At 40.8% G+C, this 16,957-nt stretch overlaps 1 protein-coding gene across 1 annotated transcript in view; it reads right to left on the bottom strand.

The window, feature by feature from the left end:
• Positions 1–504: 504 nt before the first annotated feature.
• Positions 505–16,957, bottom strand: part of SPOCK1 (sparc/osteonectin, cwcv and kazal-like domains proteoglycan (testican) 1) — a 320,542-nt gene continuing 304,089 nt past the window's right edge. The window contains exons 7-11 of the mRNA XM_010578881.1: positions 15,029–15,145; positions 8,030–8,251; positions 7,364–7,426; positions 2,007–2,144; positions 505–982 (exon numbers count right to left, since the gene is read on the bottom strand). Coding sequence (XP_010577183.1) covers positions 792–982; positions 2,007–2,144; positions 7,364–7,426; positions 8,030–8,251; positions 15,029–15,145 — 731 coding nt within the window. The 3' untranslated portion in view covers positions 505–791. The remainder of the gene's footprint in view (positions 983–2,006; positions 2,145–7,363; positions 7,427–8,029; positions 8,252–15,028; positions 15,146–16,957) is intronic.

Genomic DNA, 16,957 nt, shown 5'->3' with positions numbered 1-16,957 from the left:
CAAATTCAGAAAACACTTTTTCCTTAAACACTTTGAAAGGCAGATGGAGTCTGTTCCCTGCCTGTAGGGCTTGCTCCATGATAGCTGCAGGTTCTCAGCAGCTCTTAAGATCAAGGCCGTGTTCCTTAACCAAATAAAGTGTCAGTGAGCTGATCTATGCTCTGGTGGGAGCTTTGCCTTCAGTGTGGGCTGGACTAAGCCTGTTGGACTCATTCTCGGAGAATGTAAGGAAGAGAAAATCCCACCAGTGGGTTTATTTCTGGATTAAACCCCTGGTGCTGAGCAGCCAGAAGTCACTATCCAAAGAGACTGATTACTTATTACTGGAACATAACAAATATGAACTAGAAAATGAGGCACCTACTTTTCCTTCTTCATAAAAGAAAAATAACTGTTTCTGATATGACCCAGGTAACAATTTATGACGCAAATTCTCTAACATGAGAAGGGCTTCTAAGCCTTGTATTGGTTTGTTGAGCCCCTTCTGCGATTCTTCTTTCACAGGATATATTTCATAAGCTGTGTGAGTGAGGATTAAGACATGAAATGTTTTTGAAACAAAACCCATTGCCCCCATTAATAGAACAAAAATCCCCCAAACCAACTGAACAGAAGTTGTATTCCAAACAGTCCTTGCTGGGAAAAAAAGTTGTCTTCCAAATTAAACGGACTATACAAAATTAAATTCAGTAGAGAGGGAATATTTGTGCCAGGTACTCTCAGATACAATTGCAGAGATATGATGTGACTTGCAATATTGTGCAAAACGTGAGTCCTCATTATGATGGGCACTACCATATATAACCAATTTCATCATCCTTATCATCATCTTCATCTTCATCATCTTCATTAGCTGCTCTTACATGTATCTTCAGTTTCCCTTCTTTGTCTCTTTTTGCTGCTTCAGGTTCCTCTTCCAAATCATCCAACAATACAACAGATCCACCACTGCCAAAATCCCCTGAGGTTTCTTGCTCTTCTTCTGAAACAGGTGAGCAAGAAAGGTCATTCCCTCACATGACACCAAATCCCTCGTTCATCACTACCTTTGTCATTCAAGCCACTGTCATTTGCAATGTGACTTTCTAAATTCATCAGTTCAGCTATTCATGAAACAACCTCTAAATTTCAATTTTCATCCTGAACTGGGATAAATATATATCAATTTACTCTGAAAAATTTACTTGCATGAAAAACTATGCATCGCCCTCCTCCTAGAGACTCAACTTGAGAGTCTCAGTTCACAGGCATGCAATCATTACTTGTTTGTAAATACTTTCATCCCATCACAACTCTGTAAACCAGGCTAAAAATATTCCACAAATTGATTTTATATGAGTGGATAAACCATGCTCTGCAAATGTAGCTGTTGAGCTTAACATCTGTGATGTGATTCTGGGCCTCTCAGACCTTCTAGGTATCTGTCTTTTCTGTTCTTTCTCGCAGAAGAAAGTTGCATCCACAACCATCGCTGTGGCTCTCTGAAGGAATGTGGCTGAAATCTTGGTTGCCTAGGTGTAACAGCTATTTGGTGATTTCACATATCTATATAATATTGTCTTGTCAGGAATTTTATTGGGCGTGGTTGTTAATTTATAAAATTTTACACGTTTAGGCCTTCCTTTGTCTGGAAAGACATTTTTCATGAAGTCCCAGTAAATGTGTGTTCCAGAGTATACAGAACAATATATTTAATAACCATGCATAGCAAACCCATAGCCTTAATTTTAATATCTCAATTAAATTTTCCAGGCTGCTAGCAAAAATAGCTTCTTATCAGTGGTTACTGCCTTTTAACTTCTTCTGCACCCCCCCAGTCCAAAGGACCAATACATATATAAGGGCCCCATTTGTAGTCTGAATGGGAAAATACAGGAACACTTTAAACACTGGTAGTCATGTTTCCCTGTTGTCATTTTTGTTATCATACTCCGTCGTACAGCAATGGCAGGGCTTACAACAGTGTTAATGCCTTTGTTGTCCGAGGAAAGCGCATCATTACTCACCACAACTAACTGTCCCTTGCTTTCTTGAGCCAGCTATCTCATTCCCGTACTTATCAACACACCAGCACTGCCCTGTGCTGCCATGGCACTGAGTGGCTTTGTAATAACCTTCTTCATTGCACCGTGGGATGAAAACACCTGAATAAAATATAAGGTATAATCAGTAATGCAAGCCTCTGTAGGAGCAAGCAGGTACATAGAGTATTATGAACGTGTCACTTATTTACATGAAGATCTTTACAATGTTGGCAAGAAAATACATGGGATTATCTGGTACCTAAAAGGGAGCAGAAATTATATATGATTATTTTTGGCCACCCTGTTCACTGCACAGTGCATAAATGTTTGTGCATATATAGCACATGGAGGGCGATGGCATACGGTACTAAAGATAGGTTCAGTCTGCCCCTGAATGATTAATATTCCCGCAGAGCCCCTTTCAGGTTTAACTCCTGGTTTTAAACTTTTCTTCCCAACTGGATTATTACCCCAACTTCATTAATTCTGCATTTGCCTTCCATTTGCACTCCTTCAGTGTTTATCATATAAGTCCTTCCACAACACTAATTATCCCTGGAAGGTATCTGCCATCTGCTTGCTATTCATACTAATCTCAAGCACAACTTTCGACTTACTGAGTGTTCCCATGTACAAAAGGAGAAGTAATGCATAAGCTTTACAGAGAGGGACAACAGGATTTGAAGTCAGTAAGTCTTTGGATTTGAAGCCCAAGATTTGTCTCACAATAAACCCAATATAGTTCAGCTTTGTAGTGTGTGGTTTATTCTGGTTTCTGCAGACAGGGAAGCTCTCGGGAGAAACCCGTTTTATTGTTCCCACCATTTTCAGCAGATACAGCAAATGTACTTCAATATGAAAAGCCCTCTTGTCCTTCAAGATGAGTTAGCTTTATTCCCAGGGGAGGTCAATACAGTCATTTTCCCTTCTTTGCCAATTGCTTCAATTTGAAACATGGCAGAAACTCACCCTTGCCCCCAAATTTCATGTCTCAAATAATTTTTGAGAAAGTATTTTTCTCCTTTGTCAAAGATACCAGTGATTTACTGGTCATGCAGTAAGTTTCTTAACTAGTTCCATGTGTATAGCACCTCTTCAGACAGTTCATGTGTCAAAGGGGCTATGTCCACTATTTCTCACAGAAAAAATGAATGAGAAGGTGCTGCCCAAATGTCATGAAATTTCCTATATAAAAGAAAGACATAAAAGGGGAAGTCACTCAGTCTCATACACACACAGGCACATCTATATAAAGTGAATCCTTGAATTTCCAAACTCATCGCCCTGCAGATCTTACCTAATGTTTGAGTGCCACTAATGTAGGTGTGGAAGATGAGAGCAGAAATCTTTGAACATCTGTAGAAATCTTTGTATATGGGATCAGTTTTGGAGACCACTTCACATCCATTAGTGAAAGTATTTTAAACAACTTCAAAGCATGATCTTATAGCAGATTTGCTTAAAAGTACCACCATTATGTTCACATACAAATGTAAGGATACCGATGACTACCAAAGACCCATTTTCACTATTTATAAAAAAAATAGTTCTAATAAACATGTACGTGTATTTGCTTTTGTAGGTTTTTACTCACTGTTCAATCCTTTATTTCAACATTGATTGAGAATTTCTTTTTTTCATATTTATGCTCCTGTCCTCTCTCTGTTAAGCACTCCAGGTGTTTATCAGACTATACACAAGCTTGGGAAAAGCGCTCAGGTGCTGATTTTGAGCTGGTGTAACTCAGCGTAGCTGTACCCGTGCCACTGGAGCTCCCCTGTTACATCAGATGAGCATCTGGCTCCAGGGAAGAACCAAAGGGGGAACCTCGGTGGCATTACAGGGTGAGCAGAGAGCAGCCTCTGCATTTTAAACTGTCTCATGCTTTCTCTTTTCCTTAGGCAATGCAACCTTTCCCTTCTTTGAAACAGGCCTTTTTGCATAGTTTCACTGTGTTTCTTCTAAGGTACTAAAAAGTTCCACACTGCCTGTAAAAGCCATAGATTTAAAAATAAATTATGGCCCAGGCTCACTGCCAACATAACTGTGCGTGGAAAGGATTCACACTTTGGGTCACAGCGAAGAGTAGAAGGTACTTTTCCTTCTGCATAGGAAATTTGTGCCAATTTGTATGTAACACTGGAGCTTTAAATATTTAGCTACGCATACTAATGTCACAGTATTTGCCAACCATCAGAGGGAAGATTACAGCATGTCCTCTCCAATGTGTCAGGTGCAGGTGATAATCTGGTGAGGATCGCGAGTCACTGAGAGCAAGTGTTGCACAGCGTGGTGATTCGTCCTGTAAATCCTACACAAATCAGCCCCTGCGTTCATTAGAAATAAGCTCTGGCTACAAGCTCTGCTAGTCTGGAGCATGGCATCCACACAGCCCATTTAGTGGAACTCTTGCACCTCATAATTTGGTCTGGCATCAGACAACATCTGCAGACTTTGGAAGGAGAAAGGAATTTTCCTCTCCAGAGGTTCTTGCACAGGCCGTGCTTCCCCACAAGTGTGGAGGGGATCCCTGGTGGACCAGCTTTGCTATTAAGCACTACAAAATGTTAGTCACTCCCCACTGAACTGCCTCAAGCTAGTGAATCCTGCTTCCCTCATCTCCCTTTGTCCCATGGAGTATGTAAGTATTCCATGCAAACTTGAACAGCACTGTTGCACCTATATCCTCTTTACGGATCCAGACCTATCTCTCTTTTTCTTTTTTTTGCATCATTTCCTTATCTATATAATGCTCCCCTTCCTCAGAGGACATGGGGAGAATAATTATATGCTAAAGATAGTGAAGCACACAGGTAAAAGCCTGACAGAATTAAGTGCTAGCCAGCATAAAGCTCCTTGTATTAGCTATTATATTAGCTGAATTCACAGGGCTGATACAGAAGAAAATAGTGACGGGAGTAGAAATTTATTACCTTAGTGATGTGGGAGAAGCATTATCAGGCTGCACAGTTGTATGTTCTAAAAGTACACTCTCTGCAGTTAATTGTACTCTAGATAAATCTGGTAGGAAAAGATGAATAGTGCTGTTTACTTTTTAATTCAGTCCCCTGGGATGCTAGACTTTATTTGAAAGCCTCCAAATTCAACATATCTAATGGCAATGGCTTTGAAGTACTTTGTTGCAACTGTCATGTGTTTTGAAAAATATATAGAGAACAAAATATCAGAAGTCATCATTTTTTATCAATAGATACAAGTTAACAGAAATCTTTTTCATGCGTACTGCCCAGACTGTAAATGCTGTGCTCTGTATGTCAGGGACAGAGGAGGAAAGAGAATAATTAAAGGTTAGTTTCTCTGAAAATATTCATCTCTCTTTTCAATCTTTATTGTTGCTACAAGTGTGTTTTTTGTCACGTGTATGTTTTGGTTTCCATTTGCATGATTTTTCAGTCAGTGAAGAGAAAAGACAATGTTTTCCGCTGTATAAATAGCTATGAGATCAGATTAAAATCTTACAGACAGGTGCCATTATGCAGGCAGACTTTCAAGGTAGGTGAAGCAAAGAGTTCCTCTCTATATTATAATTTTCTAGCTTGTGGAACAACCTATGCCTGACACGTCTTGATTTGTTGAGCTTAGCCACTTTCATCCTTCACTTTTTTTAATACAGTTGACTAGAAGTTATTTGTGGTAAGGGACCATTCTTAGTGCTTTTACTTTGTCATTTTACTCCTGCTATTGTGATCAGATCCCAGTGACATGTGCTACAACTGCCTGCATGTTGTACTACCTGCAATACAGCCATCATTTTTCCCTGCACACTGGAACAAACCACTTATGTTTCAACCTAGATGACATTTATTGCATATAGCAAATAACAGCAAAGCATAAAATAAATATAGGATAGCCAAAGCTATCTATTAGGAACTGGGCTTCTTATTCTTTTAGGTGGCTTTGAAAATCATGACACCCATGAGACAGAGAACACGGTGACTTCCTCTGCCACAACATGCATTTGAACGCAAATGCAAAATATTTACTGAACGGAGCATACATACAACTGAGTGATCAATCCTCCCTTTGCTCCCACAGCTATGAACAGCAGGAGCTGTAACTCTGAAACATCTTAATCTTTATGTGAACTTGCTATGAAAGGATGATGGAACTAAACCATAGTGCCTATGGCCTTTGGGAATGTTTATTCTTAGTTTAAACCAACAAATCCAGGTTGGGATTGTTCGTAAGGTACCTGAACCTTGCGTCCAAATGGCAGCAGCATCGGGAAATGGCAGGGTTTGGCAAAGATGAGCTTTGCAGAAGCTCTGTTTGTAGGGTCGGCTAATCAGACTAAAACCTGAGAGCAACCTGAGAAGCAGAGTGCAATCTGAGAAGCATTGCAGCAGAGCTGACGTGCATGCTCTGTGCTGCAGCTAGTGATGCTGTAAGAACCTGACACGGGTCCGCGATGATGGGCCCGACAGCCCGGGTCTGAGGTAAGCCAGACTCTTCAAGGGTGAAATGCAGTGCTTGCTGTAAACAGAGACTTTAATCTGTACCGGTATGCCTCACATGATTTGGCTCTAGGTACACAAATGCACTAGGACAGAAGTTTCAATAAGATACCACCACATAAACGCTAGGCTACAGAATACTCTGTGATTTTAGGGTATGGAATCAGTTACCTTAAATTTACTCAGTTCAACAACCCTATTTTTTAGCAATTAAATGGCAAAATGCCATATGGGGATTTATTTCACCTAATTTTAGATATGCATCAGAGCAGTGTAAGTTTTCAATCAGTTCAGTGCCCCAATAGTCAGTAGAGAGAAGGGCAGGCATTATCACATCTTACCGCACAGAGCATCTGGCAGGGCTGCCTAAAATGAGATGAAATGAATTCCCGTTTCCATACACACAGAATATACTGAAGTATTTTTAAGGGTGATTAGGCAAAACCGAAGCCCAAGGAATGCATGCATTACACCATAACTGGAAGAAGACGTGAACCCATTGGTTATGCTCTGTGGCACCTTCAGTCTCCCTTAAAAAATGGGAGGCTTGACTATCAAGCAGCCTCCGTACTTATTCTGACCTACGAGGTGATGAAGGCAGTACTGAGCTCTGTGCAGAACAAGGCTTTGCATTTCTGGAGAGCTGTAAATTAGTTCTGAACCCATTGCCACACTGACACCTGTTCTGTACGTTGCTATCTCATTATTTGTTTAATTTCATAGTGTCAGGCCTACACTCTGTGGTGCATATTCCTGACTCAAAACATTAGTCTCTAATTGAAAAACCATTACTGCATATAAAGTTACAATAATCACAGAAGCTTTAATTAGTTGAGTAAATGAATAGCAAGTAATCAAACTTACCCAACAGACTCTTCCCTCTACTTAGCTTTTGAATTCTATTCATTTCATTCTGGCAAGGAAGACCTAAAATATAATGTATGAGAATCAGTTTCCAGATGGTACGGGACAGACTCTGTAATGACTGGCTTCACTACTGACATGAAATGTAGACTACTGTACACCTGGGAACGAAAGAAGCCCATATGCTGGTACTGTACTGCAAAACAAATTTATGTCATTAGCTCCACTAATTAAAAAAAAAAAGCAACACACTGTAGTTGAGAATAGTGTTTGGGGGCCATTTTCATTGTTAAACCATTTTTTCCTCTCTTTTCACCCAACTGACATAATGCCAGCTCTTATTTATGATTTGCTAATTGACTAATTTTTGCATTAATAAAGGGTAACTTCTCGAGCTTTCTATCAGCAATAGAGCTTATTTCTAGACTGTGTGCACTGGCACTTACTACTTCTTTGTTTGTTTTAATGATCAAGGGATATTAATGTAGTTTGTCTGTCACATTAAACACTGTTACACAATGCCCTTTCACACCAGCGCTGGAGAAAAGAGCTTTTTAAGGCCGCTGACTGCCAATTACCAAACTACCTCTATAAGCAGGTCAATCAAACCTGAAACGCAGGGAGACCCAAACAACTTCTCTTTGTACTGCAAATTGCACAACTCACCGCCCGGCTTCTGGAAGCAGTAGCACCACTCGTTGTTTGAAAGCTTTCCGTCTTTGAAGGAGTCGCAAGAGTTGAAGAGAGGCTTGACGCATGGCTCATACTTATCCAGATAAATGGCACTGATCTCCGAGGGATCCAGCAGCAGGTCATAGTTCATGTCAAGTTTGTTGAACATCCAGCCTAAGGAATCCTTACAGATTGGTAGTATGCTGGTGTCAAATCCTGTAAGAAGATAGGCAAATATCTCCAGCTGAACCCCAGCACACTCACTGCACAGAAATCATTGCTAAGCTGAAGCCTTGCTAATATTTTTTGGCTGGACTCTGAACATTAACCTGATTTGCCCAAAGCAGAATAAAATTCTAAGACTGAGCTGATTGTGTAAAGCTTAAAACCCAAGCACAGCTACAGACTAGAGCACTACTGACACTCTTTAGGAGCTGTGGGGTGGGGAGGGTTGAGATTCATAGCCGATTACTGTAATTCAAAGTTATTTCTACTCAGAAAATTCTCACTTTTTTTTCTGTCCTCAGTCCAAGTGGGTTGGCCTTGTTCCAAGAAACTGAAATATGATGAGAAAAGGCTGCATCCGCTGTATTTTCAAACTAGACTGAGCCTGAACGCGATCTAAATCCTGTTTCCCAGACCTGTTTCTAGTTCCCTGATCAAATTCTTTCCTACAGTGCTCTCACCTCCCACCTCCCATCCTAGGTTTTCACTCTTCAAAGCCCTGCCTCCTGTGGTGGACAACAAGATGCTTTGATCTGGATTGCGAGCTGTCTGGGGGAGACAGGGGGAGAGAAGGGACGAAGCGTCTCTTTTGCTTGCACCACGCTGAAGAACGGCACTGCTTCAGCTGGCAGCTCCAGAGAGCTGCATATGCTCTTGCATGCCACACCAGCACTATTCCTTCTTGCGGCCTCCAGCGTTGTGCAGCAATACAGGATTCTGCTCTTCCAGCGCTTTGGAAACCATCATCATCATTCATTTTAATAGCCCAGTTCCTTAAAAGACTGCAGCAGCAGCAGCGGTTATCACAGAAAGACCAAGTCATGCATATAGATACCCACGATGTATATGAGATACATGTTCCAGTATTCTGCAGTCCCCACAAAAACAGTGGCCGTGCCTTCTTTCACAAAGACGACAGGGCATTATAAATGCATACTGTCACTGTATTTTTCAATGCTTGGTACAAATACAGACTAATTTCCATGTTATTTATCTATGATGCAAGAAAGTATATTTGCAATGCAGAACTAATAAATCTGATAAGGATATTGGTTTCAGCAAGGACTCAGAAACACGCATACATCGGCTGGGGATTTATAGGCACAGAGGGTACCCGAATCATGCACCCTGGGCTCCTCGTGCTCCCGCTGTTCCAGCTGTGTGCGATAACCTGCCTGTGCACTGTTCATTCTGCTATGGGCCACGTGGAGAAACCTGATGGGCTTTTTCCTTTCGCTGCATCTTTCACTGAAAGAGGTCAAGCTTAGCCTTATTTGCTGTACATGTCAAGTCCCATTTCACGATGCTGCTTTGTTAAAGTGAAACCTGAGATGTTGCTGGAATCATGCTGACAGTTTGTCCAAGCTCTGCAGCCTACCTGCTATTTTAAGTATTAATCCGAAGGAGGGCAGTGCTTTATTCTGGAAGCTATGCTTTTTGTATGCAACTGCAGCTGAAGGTTGTCAGTGACATGGAGGAACAATCAGAAGGGTTAACTAATGGGAAGGTTTATGTCATTCATAATACATGTTTCTCTAAGAAAGGAAGAAGGTAACACCATTTCCTCAGGGCTAGAGGCAGCTCAGGCAGGGAAGAGAGAAATCATGCTGAACATTTCATCACATTTTTGTGCTGTTATCTCCTCTAACATTATCTAATCGAGTTTGAGCACAGTGAAAAAGAAAAAGGCCATGTGAATAGATGTAGGGAGGAAGCCTGCTTGCCTTGCTGAAGCAATTAGGACTATTGACTTCAATTATTTTATTCATCTGAAGAAGGCAAGCAGGATTTGGTCACCGCGCAATCTCTTGTTGAGTGAAAGGATTTAAGAATCCTTGACTTCGCCTTTACAAAGCACCGAGGAGCAGGGCACACAGTCCTGCCTTGTGCGGGTATATGCTGTGCCTGATTCCCCACCACGGGGCAAGTTAAAAGTAGTCAAACGGGCAGGCGTGGATCATTCAATTGCATGGCGGAGCTGGGATCAGGATATGCTTCAGCTATCCCAGTTTAACAGCTTCCAGGGGAAAAGCAGCTGGGTTCCGTCGGCTGCTCTTTTGCTGCACAGATCCCCTCTCTGGTGATGGTTTTTACCCCCTGTCGTGGCACTTACTGCTGCCAAGGTGAATAACTACAAGGTCTGTTGTACAACCAGTTGAGTACAGTACGTGTTGCTCAGCCCTGTGGGTCTCTAAAGGTCACCTCCTAACTGGCAAGGATCAACACAGGGAAGAGGAGATCCTGGCATGAACTTTGCCACTGTGGGTTATTTCTGAGTCTTGTTTTTGGCCCTGCTGGGAAGTCTTTATCTGTGTGTACAACATGCATTCAGGGATACAACAGCAGTGTGCCCTCAGTACGGATCTGTCTGAGCAGATCACAAGGTAGTGACTGATGTGAATAGGAAGCTGCTCTGTGACATACTGCCAGGGCTTGGATGCAAGATATGATCATGAAAGGTCACTTACAAAGACAGTTAATTACATTAGTTGAAGAGTTTTTGATTGTAAGTTCTTATAAACAAGGGAGCTTTCACTGTTGTGACCAGAGTTCCAAATTAGGTTTATTAAGAGGCTGTACTATTAAGCAGTCAGTGCTGGATTATTAGACAGTCTGGTCTGGAAGTCTAAATATTACAGCGGTAGGTGTGATGGAAAGCCCTTAGCTAGATGGTTATTATCAGTGAAAATGTTAATTCTTTAGTTGGTGCTCAATATGTGGTTGAAGGTGAATAGTAGTATCTACCTCTGCCTCGTATTGTCTCCTGGTAAAAGCTACTGTCCGTAAATCACCTTTTACAACATTGCATCTGCAGTCCAAAACCAGCGATCTTGGATGCTCTCGGCACCCAGCAACAGGAATGAAAGCAAAGTGTGCCCCTGGTGTGCAACGCAGGCTCTGACTTACTGTGTAACTGGGGCAGCTGGTGCAAAATGGTTCTCGGAGCTCACTTACCTTCACTGGGAGGTCACTGTGCTCCCATCAACTTGGTGAGGCCAAGCGATGTTGAATGAAATAACTCCATTTCAGAGTCTTTTGATATACTTGCTTATAAATATGATGCAATATGCTGGCTGAAATAGACCACACACTGTAATTGTGTAATGAATTAAGTGCTTGGTTAATAGGCTGAACTTCTAGCACAACAGACCTGGAATAACAGTAACCTCAGTGAGAACGTTTCTGCATCTTTCTGTGCATCAGCTGGGCGCTGCAGTGCCTATGGTGAGAAGCAAGAGAACGGTGCAGGCTCCGTATCCCTCCTGCTCTTGGCTCCTTGGCAGAGGCTGCCAACACAGATGCCAATTAATGTCAGTTGTGGTGGTGGTTGCTCTCATTTGGACACCTGCTCGCAAGGACCTGGATTGAGACCATCATGTTTCTCGTTCTGACTGACAGCTGCTCAGCGTCCTAACAACTTTCATTCACTACAGATCTGGAAGGAAATTAAACTGGTGACCTACATGTAAAAGTCTCATATCCCATTACTACGTAAAACGCTCCACCTCCTCTGAATTAAAATGGAATTAAATTAAAAAAAGCCTTTAAGTGAAAATCCTAATTAAAAATAAACACACCTTCTGGCACGTAAAATTATTTCCCCCCTTCAAGAGTTGACTTACATGAGCCAGTTTTATTTTATTAAAGTGTACTACAATTAAATGAACAGGGGAATAATTAACCTAATTTCCCCCCTCACTTAAAATAAAGGAAGGAGGAGAAGAAATGTTCCCCAGAAAAAAATCCTTTATATTGCATAGATCTCTAGTAAAAGAAAAACAACTCCCACTCCAACCAACGAGACTATCTAGATACAATATGGGAATGCTATGAATTATCAACGGGCTCAGGAGCAATTTGAATCTGATCTTACTACCTAATTAGTTTTATTATTTCCTTATGTCAAAGCATGTCCCTGAATTGCTTATATTATTTATTGAGGAGATTTCAATTGTACAAAGCCTGCAGAAGACAAAGTTCCTGGCGTATGGTGCTTTTCTGGGATCTGGCAGATAGCTCATTGAATGAGCGTTTGAGATTTCAAACACACTGACTTGCCCTCATCCTTTTCCTTTCAAGAGAGTTAAAAAAAAAAAAAAAAGTAGTGTACTTTTTTCTTCACCTGGGGGTGAACTTAATACACTCAAAAAGCTTATTTACACTCACAGTAACATCTTGAAAATTTAATGTAGCATAAAGAAATCTCTGCTGGAACACCTTCTCTAGACAGCTGATGTGTCCGAGGCATCGTAGTCATCGCATCCCACCATCTGTTCCTTTTACCGCCACAGGGGCATACCCAAAATGGATTACTTTGAGGATGTGCATGCCTTTTAAGACTCTACAGGCATAACCAAACCAGTTCAGTTTAATGAAGTGATCAGCCTGGTGAGGAGGGCAACACATGCAGAGCAATAAAAAAAGGGCAATGTGTACATCAGAGCGTATTTCCAGAGCTGCGTGTGTCCTGTTTGCCAGGATTCACACAAATTCTTTTTTTCAGCTTGGGTATGTGAACTTTGCTTTGAATTCTGAGCCCTGTTTAAGATGTCTTTCATTTTCACAAATGTTTGAAGTTGGAGGAAGCCAAATACTGCTGTCCTTACTCTGTTCCTATTTTCAGTGCTACCAGAGAGAATTGGAGCTGCAGAATTTGGCACATGCAGATTAATTCATGAATACTGTTGCAAACTCTTAAAAACAAGCCCAAGTTTTGTGGCATTCAAAAACAATTTAGGCTTCTTAACTCATAAAGTTTCTCTCTCTTTTTTTTTTTTTAAACTGACCTATAAGAAAATAAAAAGGTGCCAAACTAAGTCAACAGTCTAAAAATGAACATTGTGAGATCAAGTGTTTAAGATCATCAAGGCAGCCTTTCATATAAAAGCTGCCAGGAATCAAACTAAACTAAAAAAAGATAACAGCTCCTCTGTGAATCAGAGCAAACACTGCAGAATTACTAGGAATGTTTTTCTCACTGAAATTGCTTCAGCAAAAAAAAAGACCCAACACCTTAAGGAATGAATTTAGTCTTTGGCCTTTGGTAAGGTCCTCATGAGCAGCTCACAGGTCATCTGCATGAAAAACATCCTTTCGACAATCTGATAGAATGAGATTTCATGTGGTTCTGGGTGTAAAGGACTTCTGACAGTTTTAAGTCTGGCGCTTTCTGTCGTGGGGTCTGAAATGAATTCCCAACTTGAAGGCACGATTATCTGTACATCCAGTTCTCTTTTTGCACTACGTTTTGGCTTCCTCTGCATGATAATACCCTTTTTTGGAGTACCGTTTAAGAAATAAGTAAGTAGGACATATGGTTTTAAAGATACTGACTTCGTTGTAAATACTATGCAAAGTAAGGGACATATGAAAAAGATCTTTTACACAGAACATGACTTGTTTCACCACATAGTTTTAAGATACAATTACTTGGCATTAATGAGGTTTGACTACAGTTTTGAGCAATATAGCCTGTGGTATATTCTGTCTCTTTAGGAAGAGGCGATGTATTGCTACACAAGCTCAGAAGTAGCCCAAAAGAAGAGTGGCTGTGGAGACACGGACCAACAGCAAATGCCCATCCTGATGTGCTAGGTCTGCTGTACTGCACCTTTAGCTTCTCCAGTCTCACACTACAGGGAAACCAGGATCTTGGGTCAAAAGAGCCACAAAAGGGAGCGGTTGACTGAACCCTTTAGATTCTGTGTGTGTGGACCCTGGCTTTAGTCAGCTTGTACCAGAGAATCAGGGCAGTGAAGTGAAGGTCAGTCACACACCTAGATAAAACTTGTGCATCCTACTTTGCAACCCAAGGGCCCACGTGTTTTGGGACATACTACTTAAAAGGATTAATGAGTCCTTACAGAAAATAAATTCGCATTTGCTCTCTGATGAACATGACCTCTTTTGACGCTGTTAACTGAATCTTTCCCCTCCCAGGTGGGTAAATGACATCAAAATCAGTCATGTTGGCTTAACCTACAGAGAGTAAATGTCCTCTAAACTGTTCACTTTCTTCCTTTCTTAATAAAAAAAAAAAGCATCAAAGGAAGCAAAGATGGTGTTATTAAATACGTGGGACACAATAGATTTCAGCTTTCCACACCATTTAACTATTCCAGCTCTGTGGCTGTGATGGGGATGTTTTTATTATTCATGCTCTTATATAAGGTGTTAGCAGGAAATTGGAAAAAATACTTGAAGTGAGTCTTTTCCAACATTGGCATAATTTTCCCTATGCTTGTATGCCATGTTTTTGTCTCATGCCACTGACACTGGGTCAGAAAATGCTTGCCCATAAACTGTGGGGTAAGCATATGCCACGGTCCATCCCCAGGAAGTGATCTGGATGCAGCCACCCGGATTTGGAAGGTCATGGAATTTAACTGTACAGACGTGAACTATGTCATGCTAGTTAACCTCAGAGCTTGAGAAAAGTCCCTGAGCAGTTTTATTTATTAGTATAGATGCGACCTCCGTGACCTTCGGACACAGTTACTTGCCGGATTAACTTGTAAAGGTCTCTCTGTCTCTGACTGCCAGTTTTTAGAGCAGTTTGGGCCAGAGAGAGTACAGAACGACTGCAGCTCCTTCAGCAAATGGTGCAGCTGTTTATCTGCAGGATCAGGTCTCCTGCGTACCCGCTTACTTGCTGGCACCGGCTTGACGTGAGGTTGTAGCACTAACAGCTGTGCTCAGCTCAATGCTCTCTCAGGCCGGGAAGCTGCCTACAACACTCAATATTCAACGGGTAAGGTGTTTTCTTACTGCCTTGTGCCGTCTCCGAGCTTGTTGGTTTGATGACACGATTTGCGTCCTCGTGAAGAGCACCAAACCAGTCTTTTAGTCGCGAAGCGAGATTCCTCAGTTCTTTGTCTGTGCAAGCTAGAAAAAGAACAAAGCACTGGACTGAGTCAAGAGCACCAACAAAAAACCTTTCTCCTGATAGTCTGTTAGAAAAAATATTGTTTATGGTTGTAAAGTCCTTCTCATTAAGAGCTCTGAAGTAGAAGAGAAGGTTATGGAAAAGGATGCAAGTTAAAAAGAAAATGTAAGCCATTATGAATTAAAAGTTGTACTCAGGTACTTCCTCGGTAGCTGACATGATTTGTGATGGAAGAAGTGACACACAGAGCTACCTGCAGGTTCTCAATCAGAGCTACGTGACTACTTCACTTAAATGTTTTCACCTTTTAGGATTTCAGAGAAAAATATCAGTGAAACAGATGGGGAGGAGGGACATACTTGCCTAGACATACTACTCGAACAAGATGCTAGGAATAATTTATAACCACATTTGGCTTAGTATAAGGCTATTATCACAGTAATAGGATATATATATACTTATTTATATACATAAAAAAGAAAATCATTATGTTGCTCTAGTTCTACTGCAAATGAGACTTTGCCACCTCTGAAGGTTGTCAATTCCATTTTGTTAGCTAGGTAAAACATTTCTTTTTTTCTAAATTTTTACTGAGAAATATCTAATTTTTCCAGAAATTTCTGCCAAGAGATTAATGTCCAGCGGAAGCAAATATTTTTAAGGAAGAAAGCTGCATTAGTCACCAGTCTCTGTCAGAAAAAATATTCTTGTTTCTGCATCATGTTTAGTGCTTAAAATTCACATGCTCAGACAATTTTATTATTCCTGCTGTGCACTCATTCTACATTTTAAATGACATTTCTTGGAATACAGAGCAAGATTTTATGCCACAGAGGCAGACATCCTTCACAGGGCAAGCCACAATATGTCTTCTCCAATTCACTGCACATTATAATTTTCCTCCTTCCACCTTATTGAAGAACAATTGAGTCCCACAGCTTGTCTTCCCAAGCTAAACTCACTGCTCCAATGACTGCAATGAACTTGCCGATACCTCATGGCTCTGGTGAGTATTTGTTTGTTCTCACAGGGGTTTTTGGGGTCAGACATAACTCTGAAGTTAAAAATAGGACATTATAGCTTTTTCTAAGTGGAAAATTTTTTAGCATTTGCGGGGGGTGTGTGTGTGAAAAAGAAAGATTTTCCCATTTTTCTGTAATGCTGAAAGAATTTGATATATTTTCCTATTAAAGATAAAAATATGAAGGTCACTATCCTACTAAGGCTGAGTCCAGGTAAGGAAAAATCAGGTCTTAAAGAAAAAAACAATTAACGTCATATAAATGGAAGACAATACAATATTAACCTTAAAGTGGCTTACATTACTGAAAAAGCTTATTTTCTCAATTAAATTAACATTATATTTACTCACTGTAAACTATCCTATCTTTGCAAGCTAAGACAAAATCCATAGAGTGATAGGATTTTTGAGCCCACCATGCCATCTTTTTTATAAGGAACATCTCATGCCACTGTTGTTCCTTGGCTGTTACTCACAAAGTCTTTTATCAGAGAAAAATCACAACAGAAATAATACCAGAACAAATTCTATCATCCTGCCTGTAACAAGCCCCCATCAGGAGATGTTGCCTGAAGGAGTGAGGGGGTAGGAAGAAAACTAATTTTATAGGTAATAAATATTCAGGAATGAACTAGCTCTAGACAGGCACGAATGATTTCTTATTTTGTGAATTTAGATCCATAAGGAAATTTCCATCGTGTACTAATTTCAAGCGGAGCTGGGCACCTAAATACATGTTAGAAGTGATGGAGATACTGCTTTTACATGGGATCGAGATGCTCTTTCTGCA

The sequence above is a fragment of the Haliaeetus leucocephalus genome, unplaced genomic scaffold, assembly GCF_000737465.1.
Source record: "Haliaeetus leucocephalus isolate CR32 unplaced genomic scaffold, Haliaeetus_leucocephalus-4.0 Scaffold656, whole genome shotgun sequence".
In the NCBI taxonomy this organism is placed as follows: domain Eukaryota; kingdom Metazoa; phylum Chordata; class Aves; order Accipitriformes; family Accipitridae; genus Haliaeetus; species Haliaeetus leucocephalus.
The sequence above is the reverse complement of the archived record's forward strand: the minus strand, read 5'-3'. Positions and strand labels throughout refer to the sequence as shown.